Below are 23235 nucleotides of genomic sequence, written 5' to 3'. Positions count from 1 at the left end.
AATATTCTATTGTAATAAATAATTGTTTTCAATCACAAATCTAGGGCACACAATAACATGCTTGTCTAGTTTCAAAACACTTTTGTTGCACCTTAAGCTCAACCTTGAAGATACGTCGAGAATTCGTCATATGCGAATACGCTATAAATATAGTAAACAGACGAGCAATCGAGGTCAATTAATAATCGTAATTCATTTTAGTAAGTCGGTATTTTGTAGTTAAACATATATGTAATCTTAGTTACGCCTAGTCAATGATCTCACCATACGAATCGAAGTTAATCGCGTTACATCGCCAATGGACTATATAAATCATTAACCACAAATTGTAAATAGTGTGTTATCAATAAAAATGTCAGAATCGAATTATACTTATATTCTGACTCTCAATACCATAAAGTCGAGACCCCGAGATGGCGTGGCCGGCTGATAGGACAGAATGCCTACCGTAGCTTAAGACGACACATTTTTACCATACCCGCACCGACCAGATTTTTGGAGCACTATCGGACCTGAGTATGAGGGCTGAAGGCTGCACGACAGATGTGTCCAAACCTGGAATGTAATGTCGTCACATGATTTATCCAGGACAGGCATGGCAATTATAACCAATGAAAAATTTATTTGTACTCATATCTGTTTCTTTAAACAATTAAAATATTTCGTATTAAAAGTGTGGCAAGTATATTCCGTAAGAATTTATTTTTTGGTAATTATTTAACTTTTTGTAAATGAAACTATGTTGTAAATTTTTTTGAAAAGTGAAGGAAATCTAAAAATTTTAATGTTTCTTTGGTGCAAATTGGTAAAAGTGTCAAAAAAATCCAACAAAAATAATGAAAAATTTTGACTTGAAAATAAATAAATAAAATTATAAATATCAAATAATTTTTTCTATTAAATTGTGTAAAAGTAGATAAGGTCGTTTTAAAATTGGCAGATAAAAAGATACATTTCATGTACATGACATTTTTGAAGGATTTAAAAATTTTTATGAAAATGACTTACCTTAATAAATAGTTAATGAAAATGTAAGACGATGTTTATAATACATTTTTGCACAAAAAAGACACCTAAACTAACCAATTCTAACAGTTGTTTATACAGGGTGAGTCATGAGGAACTTTACATACTTCTACCATATGTAGAGTCCCTCAGGGAGTATATCATGTGGCCACTAAAAAATGTCAACTCCTCTTCTTTATTAATTAACAGGGTGATTTGTGTAATTGACCATTTATTTCATTTTACTGTAGTGTTTATACGGCTCATTTCATTTTTTTAATTTTTGCATGATACAGTACACTACTATCAAGCATTCGACTGGTATTAGCTAAACTAAAAAATTCCAGGACTGGCTTTGGAAAAATTAATTTAGGGATTCGTATTAAATATTACACCCTGTATATATATTTTTTTAAATGCAATAAGTGATTTTCAAACTACATAAATAGCCAATGAAAACGACATATGCGACAATGTTGTCGCACTTTTATTAAATTTTTAGTGAACGATCAAATCTTACCAAAAATAGAACAACCATAATGAAGTATCAAATTATAAGGTAATTAATTTAAACAAATGTTATAAATTTCAAACATTTTAATTGAAATGATAAACTAAGTCACTGCACAACAAAAAACAGTAACTACTAACAATAACGAAGAACAATTTAAAAAAAAACTAAAAATATGTACATAGTTATGATAAAACCATAAATTAGAACTGGAAAAGATACAATAATGGTAACAAAATAAAAATAATTCAAAATAGATTTTCGAAATGGAACCCTGCAGCCTAGCCTGTACACATTTTTGTTGCCGAATTGTTAATTGACGTATTGAATTACGGATACTCTGGGGATCGTTTCTAATAGTATTACAACAATGTATAATTCTATCAATTAATTGTTGTCGGTTATTAATATTCACTGCGTAAACTAGTTGCTTCAATCGTCCCCAAATATGGTAATCAACGGGATTGAAATCAGGGGATCTTGAAGGCCACGAAATAGGACCTGCACGTCCTATCCACCTGTTGCCATAAACATTATTGAGATGTTGTCTCACTGCCAGTAAAAAGTGTGGGGGTGCCCCATCATGCTGAAAATACATCCCTCGGATAGCAACGTTCGCGTTGGCAAGCAAATTCGGCAAAATATTTTGTAGAAAGTTCAAATAGACCTGCCCTGTTAAAGGACCATCAAAAAAGTGAGGACCTATTAATTGGTTATTTATGACACCAATCCACACGTTAACCGAAAACCTTAACTGAGAACGACGTTCTCGAATAGCATGGGGATTTTATTCTGCCCACACGTGAATTTCGTGAATTATTTATCCCGTCTCTGGTAAATTGAGCTTCATCTGTAAATAGTGTCCTGTATAGCGTTGGTCGATTATTGTTAATCCATCTACAAAATTCCAACCTATCGATCTCATCTCCAGCATGTAGTCGCTGAACCATTTGAATGTGATATGGGTATAGATTATTTTTTTGTAAGACTCTACTTACTTTTGATTGAGTAACATTGAGTTCTCGACTTACTTGTCTAGTGCTTATTGTAGGGTTCATAGTAACGGCGTCCATAATGTCATCTTACTGCGCTTCATCTACATGTCGCTCTGTTGTTCCACTAGGAAAAGTGCCATTTTCTCGCAAATAATTAAAAACTGACCCAAATGTTGGATGACTGGGAGTTCGACGATTAGGAAATCTCCTGCGATATTCTCTACTAGCAGCCCTACCATTTCCATTACAGAATCCATAAACAAATATTATGTCTGCATATTCTGTGGTCGAAAACTGATGTGGCATTTTGAACGAAAGTAACAAAAGCTCTACCAAAACTAACACAATGTACTTAACGTAGATATGACAGAAGAAATATGTATTCTTGTACACATAAATAACAATTGATAATGACAATAATGACAATGGGTATAAAATATCAAGAAACGTCAAACGGACAACGCCAACCTTCATTTTAAACTTTTTTAGATTTATTTTTATTTAGTACAGTTGATGCAATGTATTATTATTTGACATAAAATTTTAATCATTTACAATCAGCAAAAACTAACACATACAAGAGGTTTGACTTTTTAATCAATTTAATTTATTATTTATCGAAAATAATGCCCCAATACGATCTATGAGTAAACATTTAAAATTGAAAAACAATTGATTCTATCGTAGAGATAATACAAAGTGACAGTAAAGATGTTAATTTTCTACGCATTAGATTATGTTGTAGGAACTCATTTTAATTAAAATGTTTGAAATTTATAACATTTGTTTAAATTAATACCTTATAATTTGATACTTCATTATGGTTGTTCTATTTTTGGTAAGATTTGATCGTTCACTAAAAATTTAATAAAAGTGCGACAACATTGTCGCATATGTCGTTTTCATTGGCTATTTATGTAGTTTGAAAATCACTTATTGCATTTTAAAAAAAAATTATACAGGGTGTAATATTTAATACGAATCCCTAAATTAATTTTTCCAAAGCCAGTCCTGGAATTTTTTAGTTTAGCTAATACCAGTCGAATGCTTGATAGTAGTGTACTGTATCATGCAAAAATTAAAAAAATGAAATGAGCCGTATAAACACTACAGTAAAATGAAATAAATGGTCAATTACACAAATCACCCTGTTAATTAATAAAGAAGAGGAGTTGACATTTTTTAGTGGCCACATGATATACTCCCTGAGGGACTCTACATATGGTAGAAGTATGTAAAGTTCCTCATGACTCACCCTGTATACGTTTAGAAAGTATAAATTTTTATTTGATGTGTCTTGTTTTGCAGTACATCAGGAAGCCTTTTGGCTATGAAATTGGATTATATCTTGCCGTTGAGAAATGCGATAATAACGCCTTTGTTAAAAGAGGGAGTAAATGGTATCCAACAAGCAATAGCCGTAATGGATGATTATAATATGTTACGAGAAGACTTGACCAACCTCTTAGAACTGTGTCAGTGGAAAGATACGAAGAATCCGTTTAATGATATTGAAGCAAAGGTATATATTAAATATTTTCCAAGAATACAATACTATTTTTTGTTTTTAATTATCTGCGTGAATGCTTTACTTGTAGTATTAATTTAGAAACATTATCTAATATGTATTTTTCGTGAAAAATACAATGTAGTATGATATCAATGTGGTAATCTGGTACCTAAGACGGTGCAGTATTTGACTACCAATTGTAACTAACTACACAAAATGAAGCATATTTAACGCAAGCCAATCAAGCGCTTTTTCAATAGAATTGTCAGAGATCACAAAATGAACAGGCCTTATTCGATGCTTGGAAAACTGCCGAGAAGCACAAGGTTAAACTAAGTGAAACTGTTGTTGTTCTCGAAAAAAAAAAACGATATCACATTTGTAGACACAACTTACAGGGTTGGCCACAAAAGTCAACCAGACAGCAGAAAGAAAAAGAACCAACAAAAGATGCAGAATACTGCACAGACGACGAGGAATTAGGCAAGGTGAAGGAATGGATTCAAGTAAAAGAAAAAAATTACAGTAAACGAAAAATGCATACTTCTCTTACACCACTAGGACCTGTCTCCAGAGAAATGACAGACAAGAAAATCAAGATGCCATCCCCAATGATAGAAGGCATTAAACAATACGATACCTTATACAAATATCTTCAGTTAAAGAAAATTTGTTTCACTACAAAAATTGTTAATAGTGATGCAATAAAAATGAATGTTAAAGGTGGTGAACAATATAGAAAGTTAACAAAAGTTATAAATGAGGAAAATTATCAATACCACTCATATGGAAACAAGCAGGTTTAAAGTTATAGTGAAAAAATACATCACTCTTGTTCAGAGAAAGATATTGTTGCTGATCTACAAAACAGGGGCTACAAAGTTAAAAATACCGTCAGTAAACAAACAGCCATTAGACATGTTCATAGTAACCTTTAAGCAAGATGAAGATGTCAATAAAATTTATGGGATTACGCACATCTTGGAATTAAAAGTGGAGATCCAGCCAGTTAAGAGATCTAAATTAGTGCCACATTGTAACGGATGCCAAGCATATGGGCATACTTGGAAATACTGTGCCAGAGAACCAAGATGTGTTAAATTTACAAAAAGCATTTAACTAAAAATTGTGACAAGCCAAAAAACGCAGAACCAAAATGCGTTCATTGTGGTGAAAAGCATCCTGGCAACTACAGAGAGTAAAAGAAATGCAGAATATAAAAAACAGAAATACAAAAAAGGTCAACCTACCAATTCTTCCAGAAAGAAGACTAAGGAAAAATAAAGATAATGTTGCTGATTGGAAGCAAACAGAGAGAGCTACTGTAAATAAGAAATATAGCGATGCATTAAAAACCAACAATGCAAATATACAAATGGAAAACCAGAATTAGAAAGAATCAGACTCGACTCAACAGCTCATACTAGATGAACTAAAAAAATTAATGATAAGAGTTACTTGCCTGTAACATAGCGCTAAGGATGCTATTCCCAAAATCTAGAAATGGCTAGTGAGATCAGAATCATGGAATCAATTACTAATCTTATTAATGCTGCCTTTAGGTTAGTGTATGTACCCAAATTATGGAAACTAGCGGAAGTCATAATGATTGCTAAACCAGGAAAACGTCCCAATGAAGTTTCTTCGTGCAGACCAATATCACTACTTCCTGTAACATCGAAGGTAGTCGAGACTCTCCTACTCAAAAGAATGAAAACAATTATTGAAACACAAAACTTGATTCCGACTCATTAATTTGGCTTTAGAAATAAGCACGCGACATTGATCAAGTACATAGAATCATAAATATCATTGAAAAATCATTAGAAGAAAAAAAGGTATGTTCTACTATATTTCTTGATGTTGCTCAAGCCTTCGATAAAGTAAGGCATGAAGGTTTGATATATAAGTTAAAAATATTTATGCCCAAGCAATATTCGCAAATTTTACAGTCTTAGATATCTGAAAGACACTTTAGAATTAAACAAGAAAACACCTATTCAGAAATAAGAGAAATTAGAGCAGGAGTTCCGCAAGGTAGCGTGTTGGGCCTGGTCCTTTATTTGCTATACACGTGCTATATACCTGTATTAAAATATAATACCATAGCCACCTTTTCTGACGATACTGCCATTTTAGCGGTATATGACACTATCGAAGAGGCAATAAACAAACTACAAACAGCAGTTAACAAAATACATTCTTGGACGAAAAATGGAAAATTAGACTGAACGAAAATAAATCTGTACACGTTAACTTTAGCAATACCAAGATACAAAATATACCAGTTACAATTAATAATTACCAAGTACCATATACAAATACGTCAAAATACCTAGGTATAACATTAGATGCACAACTACGCTGGAAAGTTTATGTTAAGAAAAAAAAAGGGAAGAACTTGGCATAAGATGCAAAAAAATGTATTGGATGCTTCGAAGAAAGTCCTCTCTATATACAACAAGCTTTTACTTTATAAACAAATACTACGACCTATTTGGACTTATGGTAGCCAACTCTGAGGGTGTGCCAAGAAGAGTAATATAGAAATAATTAAGAAATTTCAGAATAAAGTAGTGAGAAATATTGTGAATGCTCCTTGGTACGTGAGGAACAGTGACCTCCATAAGGACTGGATATGTAAACTGTGGCTACAATTATCAAGAAGACGGCTGAAAATCATGAAAAACGACTCCATAGCCATGTGAATATTGAAGCAGTCCTGCTCCTTGACAACGCAGGGCCAACTAGAAGACTGAAGAGAACAAAGCCTTTCGAATTAGTTTAAGTTACATTGAAAAAAACAAAGCATACTGCTTCTGCGTGTGGTGCATGTTAATATTAGTGCGATATTTATCAGATTAGATTAAGAGAGCACCACAGGGTAAACTCTCGATTTCAAGCAACTAAGTAATTTAGAATAGATTAAAATTGCTTATTGGTCATTTATGACCAGATTGTAATCGTAAATAAAGAGAAAAAAAAACAAAGTTGTAAAGATATGCCAAAATAACATTGTATACATACTCTACAATATTCTAAAATCCTTGAATACTCAATTAAATATAATTTTAGGTAAAATCCGCTTTTACACGGGCATACAATAAATCAGCAAAACAGTTACCATTCGCCCCAGGAACCGGTTTTTCCAAAAAGAAATCATCACAAGCTGATAATCCAGAAGGTGAAGATAATTTGCTTGAATCTGATAATGATGAGGACAATGAAGAAAATGATGATGTAACGCATGATGCACTCATTAAAGTAAGATTTATTAGATATTTATTTTCTTTCTTAAAATGAGTTAATACAAAGAGTTGGGAAAGCATTTATAAATTAAACGTATTATCAAGTATGTACTAGAATTTTTACAAAATTTGAAAAGGACAAGTTGTGTTATATCATAGAAATATTTTTATTAATTTTCAAACTATTTTTTTAGCTTCAGTACATTTTTTTATTAAAAAATACCCATCAACCATAACCGGGTATTAGTGGTTTAGGAATTATTTAATATTTGGTTTTGCTCTATACACTATAAAGTATATAATATACTGTGACACTTCTTTAAAGTAACTTTATTCAAACACCAACTTGTTTACAATACTTTGACAGAATGACAACTATAAATTTAAAAAACTCAATTACAACTGTTATTCAATCTGTCAACATCTGTTTATATACATTTGCTGACATTTTAGACTTTACTAAATATTTCAGGATTTTTCTATGACATCTTGAATATTCTAGAATTTTAATACTCCTTCTTTTTCGTTAAGGGCCTTTTTCTATGTGGGACAAATCTTACGGAACTTTCTTAACAATACAATATTCTTTACAAAATTATTTGACTTTTTAAAAGGCCCAATCTTTTTATAAGACAGTTGCCTTTAGAAACATTGAGAATATATTCCACATAATATTTCTGATAACCTAAACCACCTTAAATATCATCAAGCTGATCATATAGCCGTATTTCAGGTCTACAAAAATATTCTTGAATTTGTTTCGGTTATTAAGTTTAAAAAGCATTTTAGTGTGTTTAAATAAACCTTGTATATTCTCTTGAATAATACAGATTATATTGATCGATTTCTTTTAATCTTGGGACTTATGGGATCGAAATAATAATACGGACCTACAATTTCGATAATATAGATTATGTTTACCTGTCTGCCTGTCCGTCCGTTTGTCCAGTCTTAGATTGAAAAAGAGATAGAGAACTATTGACGACGAATTCCCATTTAACAGTAGGAGATTACGGCAAAAATTGTCACAACGGAAATACGGTTTTCAGAAAATTAATAAAAACGGTATAACTCACAAATGAAAGTATATATACACTTATTTTGACAACGGATTCGTGATCAGCTTATTTTGCTCTGTTTCTCTCAGTGTATTCTTTCAAAGATTTCTGTCGAGTTGGAGGAATTATACATATCACGAGGAAGCTTGCTGATTATCCGTTGTTTCTTCAATTAATTTCTTTGCTATGTTTCGTAGTTTAAAAAAATGTAGGTTTGGCTATATTACCAGGTTAGAAAGTAAGATTATATAAGTTGTATTCTCAAATGTCGATGACAATTGTTATGGGAACTACCAGAATTTTATCAGTTTCGTGGTAAATTTGGAAACTTGGTAACGTGGTATGGAATACCCGCTCTTAAAAAATATATTGAAAATAATAATTTGAGGCTAAGGTTATATATCGGTAATTATAATCAATTTTTCAATATGATGGGGAATATCCATATTTGACAGAAATAGCATTTTAGTCTTCCTGCTTTAATAAAAAAGGGAGGTACAGTAGGCGGGATTGTAGGCTAGCGCCAATATGTTCATACTATGCTTCATACTATGTTTTCTATATTTTTAAATCTTAAATAATATTTTTAAAATTCAATAAAATAATTTTATTATTCGTTCTTATTTTTTTATTCACTATTTAAATTTTCGCTTCAAAAATAATATAATATCTTAAAATAATATTTAAGAATTACATAAAACCACTATTAGTAAATATCCTTGTTTAGATTTTGAAATCTATTTGGTGGCTCTACTTCTGTGATGCTCGCCTCAGAATTTTACTATAGAGAAAAAGTAATATAATGCCAGTATAGAAGCTTCGCTTCAATATTATATCCAATCGTAATTTCTCCTTAATTGTTCAGAAAATTGCCACAATTAGTTTATTGTAAAGGTAGATCTAACCTGGATCCTTAGGAATTCTTGTCGAGAAAAGTATATTTACGTGTTGCATTAATGGTTCTTCTGACATGTTATACTCTTATAATTCTGTAGTATTCATTGGTACAAAAATTATTAATGATCTTTGTGGGAAAAGTTAAAATTTTTTGTGATATAGCGACGGTCAAGTAAGTGAGGAGCGTTGCCTTTGTTCCTACGTTTGGTGACGTCATATATTAGTATGTGATCGGAATCCGCTTCTGCCCATCTATAACTTCTAACATATGTTATTAATTTTTGCGTGCTTGCTTTCCACTAGGACGTGGTCGATTTGGTTGCGTGTTCTACCATTTGTGGATTTTTTTGTGATCGAAGTAAGTACTCATAATTCTCAAGTTGTTTTCTTGCGCAAAGCCTATCAACAACTTTCCATTCTCGTTGCTTTCATCATGTTTACTTTTACCTCCCGTAGTTTTTCGGTACATCTCTTCATTCCCTACCTTGGCATTTAAATCGCCTATTACAATTTTAATATCATATTTTGGAATTTAATTATATATAAGTTCAATCTTACTATATTCCTGTTTTACTGGTCTGTCATTCTGTGAAGGAGCACGCACATTTATTAAACTGAATTTTATAGTTTTACCTCTTAATCTCAGCCTACAAATCCGTTCAGATATTGGCTCGAACTCCACTATCGCACTTTGTAACCGATCACTAATTATAAAACCCGTTTCCAACATTCGGTCTTCCCCACCACTACTGAAAAAGCTGTAGTTGTCTATCATTGTTACACTAGTTCCGTTTTGTTTTGTTTCTTGCATTACCAGGATATCCACTTTCTATTGTTTCATCACCATTTTAGGGCCCTGATTCATAAGTACTTCTCATGTTCCAGCAACCTATTCGGATTGTACTTAAATGACATTTATTTTTCTTTATTTTTCTTGTTTCCTCTATTGATAATCCCTCCATGTCCTCGTTCATTGCCATAGTTCCATTCTCCTTTGATCCATCCCTGCTGATCGGCTTTAGTTTGCTAGTGGGTTTTGTTCGGTTCCAGCTCCATACTCTGCCACCTATTGCAACCTTCCAAAACCCCATTTTTACCGTTTTACCTTTTCTTCGGGCCTCTTGTGCTTTTTTTCTTCATTTCCTCTTGCATCCTTTTCTCAGTTATCGTTATCGTTTATGTAAATGTTTTCTTGTTTAATCTTTTTAATTTTATTTTATTTCTCATTAGCTTCTCCTTTTCTTCTTGATTTTCTAGCTGTAGCAGACATGTTCCCTTTCCTATCTTAAGAGCTGATTTACTCCCTACCTTTTCCTTCCCTTTCTCTAGATGCTCAAGTCTGGTACTTAATTCTCGAACTTCCATATTTGTCTGTTCACTTTCCTTTCTAATAGCTTCATTTTCTTTCTTCAGTTTCTGATTTTCTGCTCAATTCTTTTAACTCCACTGCATAAACTCTTTGCTCTCTTTTAATATCCATCACGTCTAAGTTTTAGTATCTCCATCATTTCGTCTTTCATTTCGACTCCACTTTGCTTTATTGGCCTTCCCTCTCTACTTCTCTTAAAGACCTTTTTCCTCTCTAAATAACAATTTTTTAAAATACAAATTTTTCAATAGTTATGTTGTGGTAAAAATGAACTACTTTCTTTCCACAGAAAAATACGAACTCCTCTCCTTTGGAAAATTACTACCATATTAGATAGTTGTTGCAGAGGTGTTTTATGCCGTTCTGTAATAAAAGCACCTTTATTTTGACATATACGCATGTGCAATTTTGCGTCCTTTATTTTTGTCCTGTAATAAAATACAGGAAGCTTGTATTTAAGTTAAATACAGGCCAGAGAACTTTTATTTAAAGATCCGTTATTTTGATGTAACCTGTCAAATTCCGTGTAGAAGGTGAAGGGAGAAAGACGTGTAACTTCACTTATATTTATATAGATATTGGATCAAATTTGTTGTATGATGTTCTGTTTTATTTAATGAATATTGTTTTTAGTATTATTATTATTTTCAATTGTTTTACGTTATACCGATAATATTCATTCATAAGTAACAACTCCATTTCTTCATCATTTGAGCCAGCAATCTTCCATATTGTAAGATGAGTATGAGAGATCTTATTTTAATTTTTAATCTAGGATTAGGTATATACAACGTATATAAGTAACAAATCGGATCTAGGATCTTATAGGCATTTATAGGTTATTTTTATACAGGGTGAGTCATGAGGAACTTTACATACTTCTACCATATGTAGCGTCCCTCAGGGAGCATATCATGTGGCCACTAAAAAATGTCAACTCCTCTTCTTTATTAATTAACAGGGTGATTTGTGTAATTGACCATTTATTTCATTTTACTGTAGTGTTTATACGGCTCATTTGATTTTTTTAATTTTTGCATGATACAGTACACTACTATCAAGCATTCGACTGGTATTAGCTAAACTAAAAAATTCCAGGACTGGCTTTGGAAAAATTAATTTAGGGATTCGTATTAAATATTACACCCTGTATATATATTTTTTAAAATGCAATAAGTGATTTTCAAACTACATAAATAGCCAATGAAAACGACATATGCGACAATGTTGTCGCACTTTTATTAAATTTTTAGTGAACGATCAAATCTTACCAAAAACAGAACAACCATAATGAAGTATCAAATTATAAGGTAATTAATTTAAACAAATGTTATAAATTTCAAACATTTTAATTGAAATGATAAACTGAGTCACTACACAACAAAAAACAGTAACTACTAACAATAACGAAGAACAATTAAAAAAAAAAACTAAAAATATGTACATAGTTATGATAAACCCATAAATTAGAACTGGAAAAGATACAATAATGGTAACAAAATAAAAATAATTCAAAATAGATTTTGGAAATGGAACCCTGCACATTTTTGTTGCCGAATTGTTAATTGACGTATTGAATTACGGATACTCTGGGGATCGTTTCTAATAGTATTACAACAATGTATAATTCTATCAATTAATTGTTGTCGGTTATTAATATTCACTACGTAAACTAGTTGCTTCAATCGTCCCCAAATATGGCAATCAACGGGATTGAAATCAGGGGATCTTGAAGGCCACGAAATAGGACCTGCACGTCCTATCCACCTGTTGCCATAAACATTATTGAGATGTTGTCTCACTGCCAGTAAAAAATGTGGGGGTGCCCCATCATGCTGAAAATACATCCCTCGGATAGCAACGTTCGCGTTGGCAAGCAAATTCGGCAAAATATTTTGTAGAAAGTTCAAATAGACCTGCCCTGTTAAAGGACCATCAAAAAAGTGAGGACCTACTAATTGGTTATTTATGACACCAATCCACACGTTAACCGAAAACCTTAACTGAGAACGACGTTCTCGAATAGCATGGGGATTTTCTTCTGCCCACACATGTGAATTTCGTGAATTATTTATCCCGTCTCTGGTAAATTGAGCTTCATCTGTAAATAGTGTCCTGTATAGCGTTGGTCGATTATTGTTAATCCATCTACAAAATTCCAACCTATCGATCTCATCTCCAGCATGTAGTCGCTGAACCATTTGAATGTGATATGGGTATAGATTATTTTTTTGTAAGACTCTACTTACTTTTGATTGAGTAACATTGAGTTCTCGACTTACTTGTCAAGTGCTTATTGTAGGGTTCATAGTAACGGCGTCCATAATATCATCTTCCTGCGCTCCATCTACATGACGCTCTGTTGTTCCACTAGGAAACGTGCCATTTTCTCGCAAATAATTAAAAACTGACCCAAATGTTGGATGACTTGGAGTTCGACGATTAGGAAATCTCCTGCGATATTCTCTACTAGCAGCCCAACCATTCCCATTACAGAATCCATAAACAAATATTATGTCTGCATATTCTGTGGTCGAAAACTGATGTGGCATTTTGAACGAAAGTAACAAAAGCTCTACCAAAACTAACACAATGTACTTAACGTAGATATGACAGAAGAAATATGTATTCTTGTACACATAAATAACAATTGATAATGACAATATTGACAATGGGTATAAAATATCAAGAAACGTCAAACGGTCAACGCCAACCTTCATTTTAAACTTTTTTAGATTTATTTTTATTTAGTACAGTTGATGCAATGTATTATTATTTGACATAAAATTTTAATCATTTACAATCAACAAAAACTAACACATACAAGAGGTTTGACTTTTTAATCAATTTAATTTATTATTTATCGAAAATAATGCCCCAATACGATCTATGAGTAAAAATTTAAAATTGAAAAACAATTGATTCTATCGTAGAGATAATACAAAGTGACAGTAAAGATGTTAATTTTCTACGTATTAGATTATGTTGTAGGAACTCATTTTAATTAAAATGTTTAAAATTTATAACATTTGTTTAAATTAATACCTTATAATTTGATACTTCATTATGGTTGTTCTATTTTTGGTAAGATTTGATCGTTCACTAAAAATTTAATAAAAGTGCGACAACATTGTCGCATATGTCGTTTTCATTGGCTATTTATGTAGTTTGAAAATCACTTATTGCATTTTAAAAAAAATTTATACAGGGTGTAATATTTAATACGAATCCCTAAATTAATTTTTCCAAAGCCAGTCCTGTATTTTTTTAGTTTAGCTAATACCAGTAGAATGCTTGATAGTAGTGTACTGTATCATGCAAAAATTAAAAAAAATCAAATGAGCCGTATAAACACTACAGTAAAATTAAATAAATGGTCAATTACACAAATCACCCTGTTAATTAATAAAGAAGAGGAGTTGGCATTTTTTAGTGGCCACATGATATGCTCCCTGAGGGACTCTACATATGGTAGAAGTATGTAAAGTTCCTCATGACTCACCCTGTATTATACAAAAATATTTAATGTCATTTGCCAAAATGAAAGATTTCTTTAACATGTTAGCAACAACTCTCTTTTAGACATGTAGTATTTTGTACTTAATTAAAGGATCCTGTAATAAAGGAGACCGTCGTCTTATGGTTTCAATAACTCTCTATTCTCTCAATATTCAGAATCTAATTGTTTAAACCAAGTTACCATTAAATCCATACTGAACAATATTGAAATAAACTTAACTAAAACCAATACAGATGGGTCAAAGACGGATTGTTTTTCATTGTTACATTGCATGTTTACAATCTACTCTATACACAGAGTAATAAGTAAATAGTATGTAAGTAAACACTCCAGCGCAAAACTTTTTCTCTTCGAGAGTTGTTTTAATTATATTTACTATTCTGTGTCATTGTTGGATGGTTGAGTGTTCACGTCTAAATCCGAATTGGTGTTGTAGTATAATTTCGTTTATGGGAACAGCTTACTCGATTTTATGTAATAGTAGCCTTTCTAATACTTTTGACATTATTGAGAGCAGGCTTATAGGTCGATATGAATTTGCTTTTGGGCTGCGGACTTACTAGGTTTCGGAATCATAGTAACTCGAGCAAATTTACATTGTTTTGGAAAGTAGCGAAGACGTAGTATACTGTTGTATGTTATTGTTAATAACACCACTGCTTTTCTCGGTATCTTCTGAAGTAATTCTCCTGTTATCAGATCATAGCCAGGAGCTTTCTTAGAATTTAGCATTTCTATTTTTTGTTGAACCTCTGTCGGAGTAAATGTTGTCAGAGGAAGACATAGTTGACATGGGGTTTCGAAGTATATCATCATCTTCTTCGTTATTAGTATCTGGTGCTGAGAATACACTTGCAAGATGCTCTGCGAATACTGTTATTTTTTCTGCGTTTGCGTGGGCCCAGGTCATATGTTCTTCTTAAAAGTTAATTTGTTATTGTCGGTCGGTATTGTTCGACTTTTTTTGGTTTAAACATTAATTATATAGAAATATACATAGTCTCAAATTATTGCTCCGTTTTTACTACCGAATCCTTTGCAATTGAAAAGGCATTAAAATGGTATGTATCAACACACTACAACTACAACACACTGGTACTAAGCCACTACTAAAAGGTATTAGCGACCATCCACTAAATCATTTCTTCTTCTCATTGCGCCGTCTCCTTTCGATGGTTGGCGATCCAAATGGCAATTGTAGTTTTGGAAACTGCTGCGCGAAAGATCTCTGCGGATGAGCGGTCGAACCATCTCCTCAGGTCTTTCAGCCACGAGTTCTGGCGTCTTCCTACTGATCTTTTGCCCTGTACTTTTCCTTCCAGCATAACTTGAAGTAATTGATATCTTTCGCCTCTCAGCACATGACCCAAGTATTGCATTTTCCTCTCTTTGATTATTCTTAGTAATTCTTTTAGTTTATACGTGCGACGAAGTACGTCAACATTAGTAACTCTTTGTACCCATGGAATCCTCAACATTCGTCTGTATATATACATCTCAAAGGCATCTATTCTTTTTTCTATTTCAGAGTCCATTGTCCAACTTTCACAGCCATACAGTAAGACAGAAAAAACGTAACATCTGATCATTCGGATTCTAAGCTGTAGACTAAGGTCTGATCTTGTAAAAAATGTTTTAATGCTCATGAATGTTTTCCTTGCTTGTTCGATTCTTGATAGGATTTCTTTTTTTGGATTACACTGACTATTGATATTTGTTCCCAAATATTTTATGGAATTTACCTGTTCTATTATTTGGCCCTTGGCATACACCTGTACGTTTATTGGTGTCTTTGAAAATACTAAAGTTTTAGTTTTGGAAACGTTTAGATGTAAACCGAACATTTCGCTGTGGTGAACTACCGCATTTATTATATTTTGTAGTTCTTGTGCGTTGCTTGCTATTAAGACGGTATCATCAGCATATCTGATGTTGTCTATGCTGATTCCGTTAATCTTAATTCCGCCTTGGACCTCGTCTAATGCTTCTCTGAATATAGACTCCGAATACAAATTAAAGAGTAGCGGTGATAAGACGCAACCCTGTCTCACTCCTCGTCGGATTTGTATGTCTTCGGATGTTGTGTGCTCTATTTCAATTGTTGCCGTTTGGTGCCAGTATAGTTCTGAGATAATTCGCAGGTCTTGTTCGTCAACTCCAGTTGTTCTCAGAATTTCGATCATCTTTTGATGGTTAACGCATTCAAATGCTTTTCGATAGTCTAAATCATTTAGTGCTCTAATTTTGAACATAAAAAAATTACTCAGTGATCTTAAAAGATCTAATACACCAGTTTGGTTTATCTGGCTTGGAAGGAAATGAAATTGCGGATGCGGCCGTTTTTACAAAAATCATTCCACATGATACTTATAATTACCATAGTTACATTATAATTACAATATTCATTATTTCAACATTTTAACTAATTCTATATCAAGAACTAACCAATATTCAATTTCCATTGCCTGTAAGTTTATACATTTTATGGCAAATATATTTTATCTGATGCACACACAGACGCGCGCAACCACGCACATAATTAAGGCCTACATCTAAGCTACATTCTAGGCAATCCGTTTACTTTTAATTGAAATAAAACATTCTAAATAAAATCATCCGACTTTCTCTGTCAGATATATGTAATATGATGCCTCTTAATGATTATCTAAAATCAAACCTTTTAAATCTTTTAAAATCATTATTTTTTAGGTTAAAACAGGAAATAAGAAGGAAAATGCCAAAGCCACAACAAGTAAATCCAGTGAAAGTTCAAAAGGTAAAGGAAAAGGCAAGGGAAAGAAGACCAAGTAATTGTAGTTTGAACTACTTTATATATCTGTTCTGAAACAGTTTTACTTTTTCGCTTTTTATTTGAGTATAGTGTCGCATTTTTTTACAATTTTAATGTTTTTCTCTATAATAAATACTGTTATATTCTTCATAACTTAATTTACCCTCAATACCTGATAAATTGACCTAGCGTTATAATTAACTGTAAATATCAAAGCACAAATTGATAAATAATTATAGTACATGTCCAAAAATATATATATATATATATATATATATATATATATATATATATATATATATATATATATATATAGATCAAGGCGGATCTGTTTTGAGGTGGATATGGGAGGTGGCATTGGGATTTTTGCAGAAATAGTTAGGTGATAACTTCAGTAATAATAATTGGCCTATCCTCCCTCTCAAATAGGTCGAGAACATAAGTAAAAAATTAAAATATTTAAAAATTACTAAAAGTATCGATTTTTCCTAGTTTCCTTGCTTATAACTTTAAAATAATGTTTTAATTTATTAGCCTTGCTGCAAAATAGCAATATGTAAATACAAAAAATGGGGAAACAAGTCTTTTATTATTCAATGTTTTTCAACCACATACATGCAATTAAGACCTTCATAATTCGTTTAGAAAATATTTATAACATAATAAAACAGTCCACGAAACTTCATTAAAATAGATTTCGCACAATAATTTTGTAATCTAATTGTTTTTTCTTAATTGAATTTGATTAAAATCTCGCACAACAAAAACTAGACCATATAGAAGTTTGTTAATTGTTTTACTTATAAAACCTTACTTACCCTATCTAACGTACTTTATTGAATTGAAATCGGATTATTTGGACGGCCTCAGGATTGTTTTAAAATTATAAACAATTTTTTGGCTTATAAACAAATAGAATATCTCGGTAACTATTAGTTTAAATTAAATTCAGAAAACGGCGATAAAAATGACTCGGCAGAATTTTTCTTATAAAAGAAAAAAGTTGAATTACAAGCATTGGTTTCTAAGATAAACGAGTCAACGAAAATTAAACAATAGGAAAATGATACACCAATACCTTTTTATTTCGGAGCTCTTCTAAAAACCATGGGTATAGCGTGTGAAAAATACCAAAAAAAAAAATAGATTCAAGAAAATTAAATTTCAAATGTCAAAATCGGTATACGTAAAAAAATGTATTTTCTCGACTTTCAATAAAGTAATTTTCTTATTTTTTTTTAATCCGACGTAAATCGAATAGAACCATCTAAAAACGCAATACGAAATGCCAAAGATGTTTTAGCTTTGTTATAAATAAATAAATTTATTTATACTCAAGTCGCCAGAGACGAAAATGCCACTGAACCTTTAAAAAATCATACGAACAGTCTGAATTTTTCTGAGAATGTTAATTTTGGGACCTCAAAAAATATGCAAAAAAGTTTATTTTTACTACTTCCCGGCTTCCCCCTAAAACCACCCCCGCCCAAAAAGCGGAAAAAATCGATTTACCAATAATCTGTGCGTCGTAGAAAAAAATATTTCGAATAAAAAATGTAGCGTGAAATCAATTTTTAAGGGGGAGGGGGTATGGATTTATTTTGCTGTAGACAGCTAATAAACTTTCATATAGCATAGATTATTTTGAACAAGAAATAATGGCGGGACGTTTTTATTATTAATGCTCTAAAAGTGGTAAGTTTAAAATTTAGAATATATAATTTTGTATTAAAATGTTTTCTTATGTATTTTAGTGTGTTGCAGTAATCTTAAAACTAAGGGCATTAATTGTTAATATATTAGTTTGACAAATAGTTGACATTTTAAAAATTCCTCACTTACTAACTATTCTGATGTTTTGGCAACGCTGTGGGGTTCTGACGTCGTAAATCTTGAATGACGTGCACGCATTTTTATATGAAAAATACTATAGGTCGCAACGGCGATGTATTGTTATAGTTCGTCCCAAACCCTTCTTTCAGTGCGTCATAGTTGATCAAATTCCCTCTAACGCATTAAGCTAGAAGTGACAGAAAAAAACGTGAGTCTGTGATTATTATACATAGAACTTAGAAAATTATGTATCGTTTACGGGTATTTGTGCATTAAAGCGAATTCTACTTACGGATGTACAATTGGTTGGAGTTTATAATACGCTAAATAGATATCCAATCAATGATGCGCATAAATATAATTTGACCCAGAAGATCTCGATCTTGACAGTACTTTCACAATGTCAACTGATAAAATGATAACTGTCAATCCAGGTTAGTATTTTCAGACATTTTACAGTGAAAATTTAATTTTGTATTTATTGTCATAAAAATATTTTAAATATGCCGAGATATACCGAGAAGAAACAAAGACTAATATTTTAATTATTTTCAATTTGAAAAAGAGGCTGGGACAACTTTATTACCACTTTCTGACGTTCATTAACCAATAACTGTGAACATGTTATTAGAACTCGTGTATACAGAATGTTTAGTGAAGGTTTGTATCAAAATACAGTTTGCCATAACCTACTGAAATATCACTAGCGTCTTTAAATTTTTTCTTGTTAATTTTAGGCCAATATGTTACCCGTCATACCAAAAATACCAAATTCAAGTTGGACTAAACACTCTTTAGTAGAATGTTTAAAAGGGAGACATTTATGTGTTTCAACAACCATGATGAAACTTGATTATACGTTTCAATTATTGGAGATGGTAAATTTTAGCTAATAAACCACTTTCTTTGGAATGTCCAGAATAGGAATTATGACAAACTGCCGTTCCAATATAATGCGCAATAAAAATTTATATACAGGACGAAACCTTTAATATGTAAATTAAAAATTTTACCTTTAATATTAAAAAACAATTTTGAATTGTTAAAGTTTTTATTTTATATTTAAAAAAAAAAATAACCTTTTCACATTTAACCGATTACGATCCTGCAACTGTCAGATTTAACTAAAATGTCATGCAATAATTCTCGACATTCTTAAAATCCTATATGACGTCAAAATTAATGACGCACTGAAAGAAGGGTTTGGGACAGACTGTATAATTAATTTTACAACATTACATTAGTCAAATTTAAATAAAAAATTCATCTTTTTTACTTCTAGACTTTGAAAAAACGATACAATGACCAATATTTTTATGTTGCGACCTAGTGAAACTCATAAACTACCAAAATCTTTTTGGTTTTTACTCCTTAAATAAACTAAACTTTGTATCAATTCGACGGTAAAAATTCGATATCTTTTGATCAGAGTGTCCTATCAACAAAAATCATAAAGCGTTTTAAAGGTGAAGAGTGCAGCTTTCTTATGCAATTTTTGGATTTTTCCGCAATTTAAGTCAGTTTCCATAAAACTGTTAAATAAATAAACGTTGCGCGATTTTTGCCATTTTTTATTATTCTCATGAGATCATTAAAATGTCAGTTGCCAGTTTTCAAAACCTACCACATGAAATTTCGGTTTTCATTTTTGACAACAAATGTGAGGCATTTGAAATATGCCTAAAAATTCCGAATTTAAATTTTCACATTACAAACAATTGCACATCACGGAAACTACTTCTGCGAAGACATCAATTGGTGAAATTTATAGCTGAGGTAGTGTCGTTTATAAAAAAATACTTGTGTATTAGGCTAAAAGCAGTTTTAAATGTTTTAGATCGTTTGTAATCTGAAAGTTTAAATTCGACATTTTTTAGGAATATTTCAAATGCCTCACATTTATTGCTACAAACCAAAGCCGAAATGTCATGCCATAGATAAAATGCGTTAGGCTTTCGCGGCCATCGTCTAACTTGTTGAAATGTTTATTCGGGCTGTTAGGCCGTTGTCTTCTGAGATTAGTTCTCGACGTTTCGCCAACACTGGGGGTTGGCATCTTCTAGAGATGTTACTGCTTCGCTTGTAAGCTGAAACTGACTGTCAGTTACACTTACTATGAAAATAAAATAACGTTTAACAAACGTCAACGCTTTATCAAAATAAAATAAAATCAAAACTAAATAAAATTAAATAAAGGTAAATAGAAATAAAGTTTTGTGGTGTGGGTAGTTCGTCGGATCGTGACGTATGATACATCATTGGAAAGGAGAGGCGGTAGCGAATATGTTGAGACAGAAAAAACAAACATTGCGGCATTGCTAAGAGGGCTTTACATCATATCTCCTTTGTGTTTGGTCCGATTAGAGCGTGTGATACGTTAAATGAAAGGGAAGGATATCACGAATATATTAAGTTATAAAAAACAAACAAAACGACTACCCAAAGGGAACTACACAGTGTTTTCATTATTAATGAACGTATAGTTACATACGAGATGACATAGGGCGCTATGCATAAAAATAGGTTAACTAAAAGACAAATTTTGATTTATTGACTTAAAGAAGGCCTCTGAGTACAAAATAAACAACTGAACGAATCCTAACATGCGACATAGCAAATGAAAGGGGAGGATATAACTCATATATTCGGATAATAAAAACAAACAAGGCGACTACCAAAAGGGCACTACACAGTATCTTCATTATTAATGAACATATAGCGACATACGAGGTATCATAGGGCACTATAGATAAAAATAGATTTACTATAAGACAATTTTTGATTTATTGACTTAAAGAAGGTCCAAATAAAAGGGGAGGATATAACGAATACATTTAGATAGAAAACACAAACAATGAGACTATGAAAAGGGAGACAATGAGACACTACACATCATCTTCGTTATTATTGAACATATGCGACATACGACATATCACTTGACACTATGGATGATAATAGACATATTTATTGACCTGAAAAGGGTCTTTGACGGATTACAAAATAAACAAGTAGCCTAATACTAGCATATGACACAACAAATCAAACGACGTGTAGTACATAGAATGTATATAACCTGCCATCAATATATATACCGGGTATAGTAAAAAAAACATGATGTTAGGTCAGAAGTGCACCAGATCATACTTTATATTTACTTAGATTATATGCAAAAAGTATATTATTTTAAAAATTTAATGACTGTAAATGACAATTAATTGGATCCCCCGTCGCATACGACGGGCAAATTTACTAGTTAAATAATAAAATTTTAAATCATTTTATTTATTTGAAATACGGCAAAATTACGCAAAAAATGGGCATATTAAGTTATGAGATAAAGCTAGTTCGTATACGGGGCTAGTTGACTTCAGTCATAATTATACGTATAACGTTGAAAAACATTTTATTTTAATGTCCCATGTTACAACAAATGATTGAATAATTTAAGACAGATACTATTAATATCCATTTTAATTATAAATCGAACTAATAATAAAAATAACTCAACTAAAATATTTTACTAAACTAAAAGTTACGTTATGGCCGAAAACAATTATTGTGTGTAGAGTTGGTCAATTGGCCAGCAGATTAGGGTTCAATTACCACCAAGATTCCCTTTTTTGACACAATTAAAAAATAATAGAACTTATGATACTCTTATTTGCAATTTATTCTCATTCCATTGTAATAAAACGGAAACTCAAAATAATTCAAATTCAATTCAAAATTTAAAATGTACGGATTTATTTTATTTCCAGTTCTGTAGTCGTTTTGAAAGCAAAATAATCTGGCGAAGACTGTTTATGTCAAAATCATCACTAAATCTGTGTTAATATCAGTTCCTCACTTTTTTAAAAATATGTAGGTACAAGTAATGAATTTCAACTCAATTGACAACACTGGAGTTATGGAGTGTTATTAACGCGACTTATTTATGGATTCAGTTGCGTGCGAACAGCCTACCGGCTACGGAAGCAAAACCTCAAACGATCAAAAATAATAACTCATCGAGAAGTGTTTTTGTATGGTAAACATAAACTTTTTGTTGGAAAAACAATTCATGAAAATGATTTTAACGGTAGAGAAAAAAGTGGAAATTGTTTTCTGGCATGTGAATGGATTATCAGACAACAATTTGTAAATATGTTTACAAATAGGCCGTCACCAGCTCGATCGACAATTCAGTCTATTTTACACAATTTTTTAAATTATGGATCCGTGTCCATTTCCAAGAGTTCGTAGACGACGTGGGGTAAATCCAGATTTGGAATTAAGGGACACTTTGCTTTGTGCAAGTATTGGGCAAAATCCTATCGAATCGACGTCTCGTCTCGGAGAACAGTATGGACTTTCAAGATTTAGAGTAGGAAAAAATTTGAAAAGCCATGGATACCGTCCTTATAAACTACATAAATCCAACGAACAACCCCCTGGGGATCAATATCGACGTTTAGAATTCCAAAATGCAATGAAAATATCACATCAAAATGAAAATTTT

The 23235-nt window shown here is 31.8% G+C and overlaps 1 protein-coding gene across 1 annotated transcript in view; it reads left to right on the top strand.

Moving 5' to 3' along the window:
* Gnf1 (germ line transcription factor 1) overlaps nt 1-17057 on the top strand; it is a 64440-nt gene extending 47383 nt beyond the window's left edge. The window contains exons 12-14 of the mRNA XM_072546004.1: nt 3820-4033; nt 7097-7285; nt 16823-17057. Coding sequence (XP_072402105.1) covers nt 3820-4033; nt 7097-7285; nt 16823-16924 — 505 coding nt within the window. The 3' untranslated portion in view covers nt 16925-17057. The remainder of the gene's footprint in view (nt 1-3819; nt 4034-7096; nt 7286-16822) is intronic.
* The last annotated feature ends 6178 nt before the right edge of the window (nt 17058-23235 follow it).

The sequence above is a fragment of the Diabrotica undecimpunctata genome, chromosome 1 (assembly GCF_040954645.1).
Source record: "Diabrotica undecimpunctata isolate CICGRU chromosome 1, icDiaUnde3, whole genome shotgun sequence".
Taxonomy (NCBI): Eukaryota; Metazoa; Arthropoda; class Insecta; order Coleoptera; family Chrysomelidae; genus Diabrotica; species Diabrotica undecimpunctata.
Note: the sequence above shows the minus strand (reverse complement) of the source record. Positions and strands in the feature narration are given on the sequence as shown.